A 1,721-nucleotide genomic window follows, 5' to 3' on the forward strand; every position below is an offset into this window, starting at 1 on the left:
TCCTCCTCTCCTCCCCAGTGCTGGCGGCCGAGGTGGTGAAGTTCTTCTTCCCCGCCATGGTGCAGCTGCACAGCTATGTGCCCGCCAGCTCCACACCACAGAAACTTGCCAACTGGGGCCATCTCAACAGGTACAGGGGTGGGCGGCAACCCTGCTCCCCCCTCACTGGGAGCACTGTGCTGCCCCACAGAGTGTCCCCGCTTGTCCTGGCTGGGGCCTAGGCCAGCTGGGCCCCCGCTGTGGGTGCTACAGGCAGGGGGTGCGTGCATCCCTGCCCTCCTGGGTGCTGATTTGGCTCCTCTTTTAGGAAAGTGCTGAGTAAGCTGAACTTCTCCATCCCAGAAGATGTGATCCGGCAGGTTGTGCAGTGCCGGCCGGGCATGGTGGAGCAGGTGCTCCTCCTGCTGCGGCAGAAGATCGAGGAGAAGCAGAAGCAGAGCAAGGTGGTGCCTGGCCCAGGCCAGGTCAGTGGGGCTTGGGGGAAGGGGGCACCCGGTGTGCCACGTCCTGCTTGTAGATGCTATGGCTAAGGGGCTGGATAGCAACGAGGGTGAGTAGCCACCCCACAGAGAGGTCAGTATAATAAGACCAGGACCAGGCTGTGCTACAGGCATCTTTGTGGGCATCACTATCCCTCTGAGCACCTCCGTCTCCCCATCGTGAGGATCCCACTGCCATCTCCCCATCTGCAGCTCCATGGGGAAGTGCAACAGGGGGCTCAGAGGCAGAGGAACACACCACTGGGGAGCAGTGCAGGTGGCAGGGCCGGTCTCGCTCAGCAGCCACAGATGGCAGCCGTGTGCTGTTGTGGGAAGCGCCGCGGCCCCGCTCACTCCACAGCCTTGACTTGGCCTGGGCAGCCCGGGAGGAGCCACTGTGAGCCGAGGAGGAGAGGGAACACTGTCTCTATCACATTCCTTCCCCACCACCCATCACTTGGCCCTCCTCGCTGCACTCCTCACTCATGTGAAGCCTCTGAAGAGGAGCAGGGAGGGTGTTGGGCATTGTGTGGGGCTTGGCAGCGTGTGCTGAGCGTGCAGCTCCAGGATGGGGCTGGCAGCAGCAGCTGCCTCCTCTCCTGCCCTGTCCCAGTCCTTGCGGTGTGAGAGGAGGATAATGAACCTGTGGAGTTGGGGCAGGTTGGGCTGTCTGTGCCAGCGACTCTGGTGCTCAGGTCAGAGGAGGAATTCACTACAGGAAGGGTTGTGGCTGTGCAGCAGGCAGGAATTCAAGCAGACGTATCCCAGCCTTGCCTTCAGGCTGTAACGCCCAAGCAGCCAGCATTGTAGCCATGCTGGGAGCTCCCTGCTCTGAACTGGCCTCTCCCACTGCTGTGCGAGCAAACTCCCCACCCTGGCACTCCCCATGGCCTCGAGCCCCAGCACTGCTCAGAGAGGGGTGGCAAGAGCAGCCAGGCAGGCTGGGGTACCCTGTCCCCCCTTCTCCCGGCACTAGGGCCCAGCCAGCCCCCTCCCTGCACAGGGGATGTTTGTGGGCTCACCCATGGGGAGACCCTTGGCTTGTGGTCAGGTGTGACCAGCGTTTTCCTTCCTTGCCATGCAGGAGCCGGGCGTACGGGCAGCGCTGGAAGAGGTCAACTACCTGGAGACAGGTAGGGCCAGTGTATGGCATGTCGGGAAGGAGGGTCCCATCCTGGCTGTGATATGGGCTCTCTGGGTTCAAATCCCAAACCATGAGCTTTCTGGTCCCTGGAGGGGGGG

At 62.3% G+C, this 1,721-nt stretch overlaps 1 protein-coding gene across 1 annotated transcript in view; it reads left to right on the forward strand.

Annotated features, from left to right (window-relative positions):
• The window catches only part of SPEF1 (sperm flagellar 1), a 6,577-nt gene that overhangs the window by 2,834 nt on the left and 2,022 nt on the right, over positions 1–1,721 (forward strand). The window contains exons 2-4 of the mRNA XM_009884090.1: positions 19–130; positions 308–464; positions 1,564–1,612. Coding sequence (XP_009882392.1) covers positions 19–130; positions 308–464; positions 1,564–1,612 — 318 coding nt within the window. The remainder of the gene's footprint in view (positions 1–18; positions 131–307; positions 465–1,563; positions 1,613–1,721) is intronic.

Source organism: Charadrius vociferus, unplaced genomic scaffold, assembly GCF_000708025.1.
Source record: "Charadrius vociferus isolate BGI_N301 unplaced genomic scaffold, ASM70802v2 scaffold544, whole genome shotgun sequence".
Lineage (NCBI taxonomy): Eukaryota > Metazoa > Chordata > Aves > Charadriiformes > Charadriidae > Charadrius > Charadrius vociferus.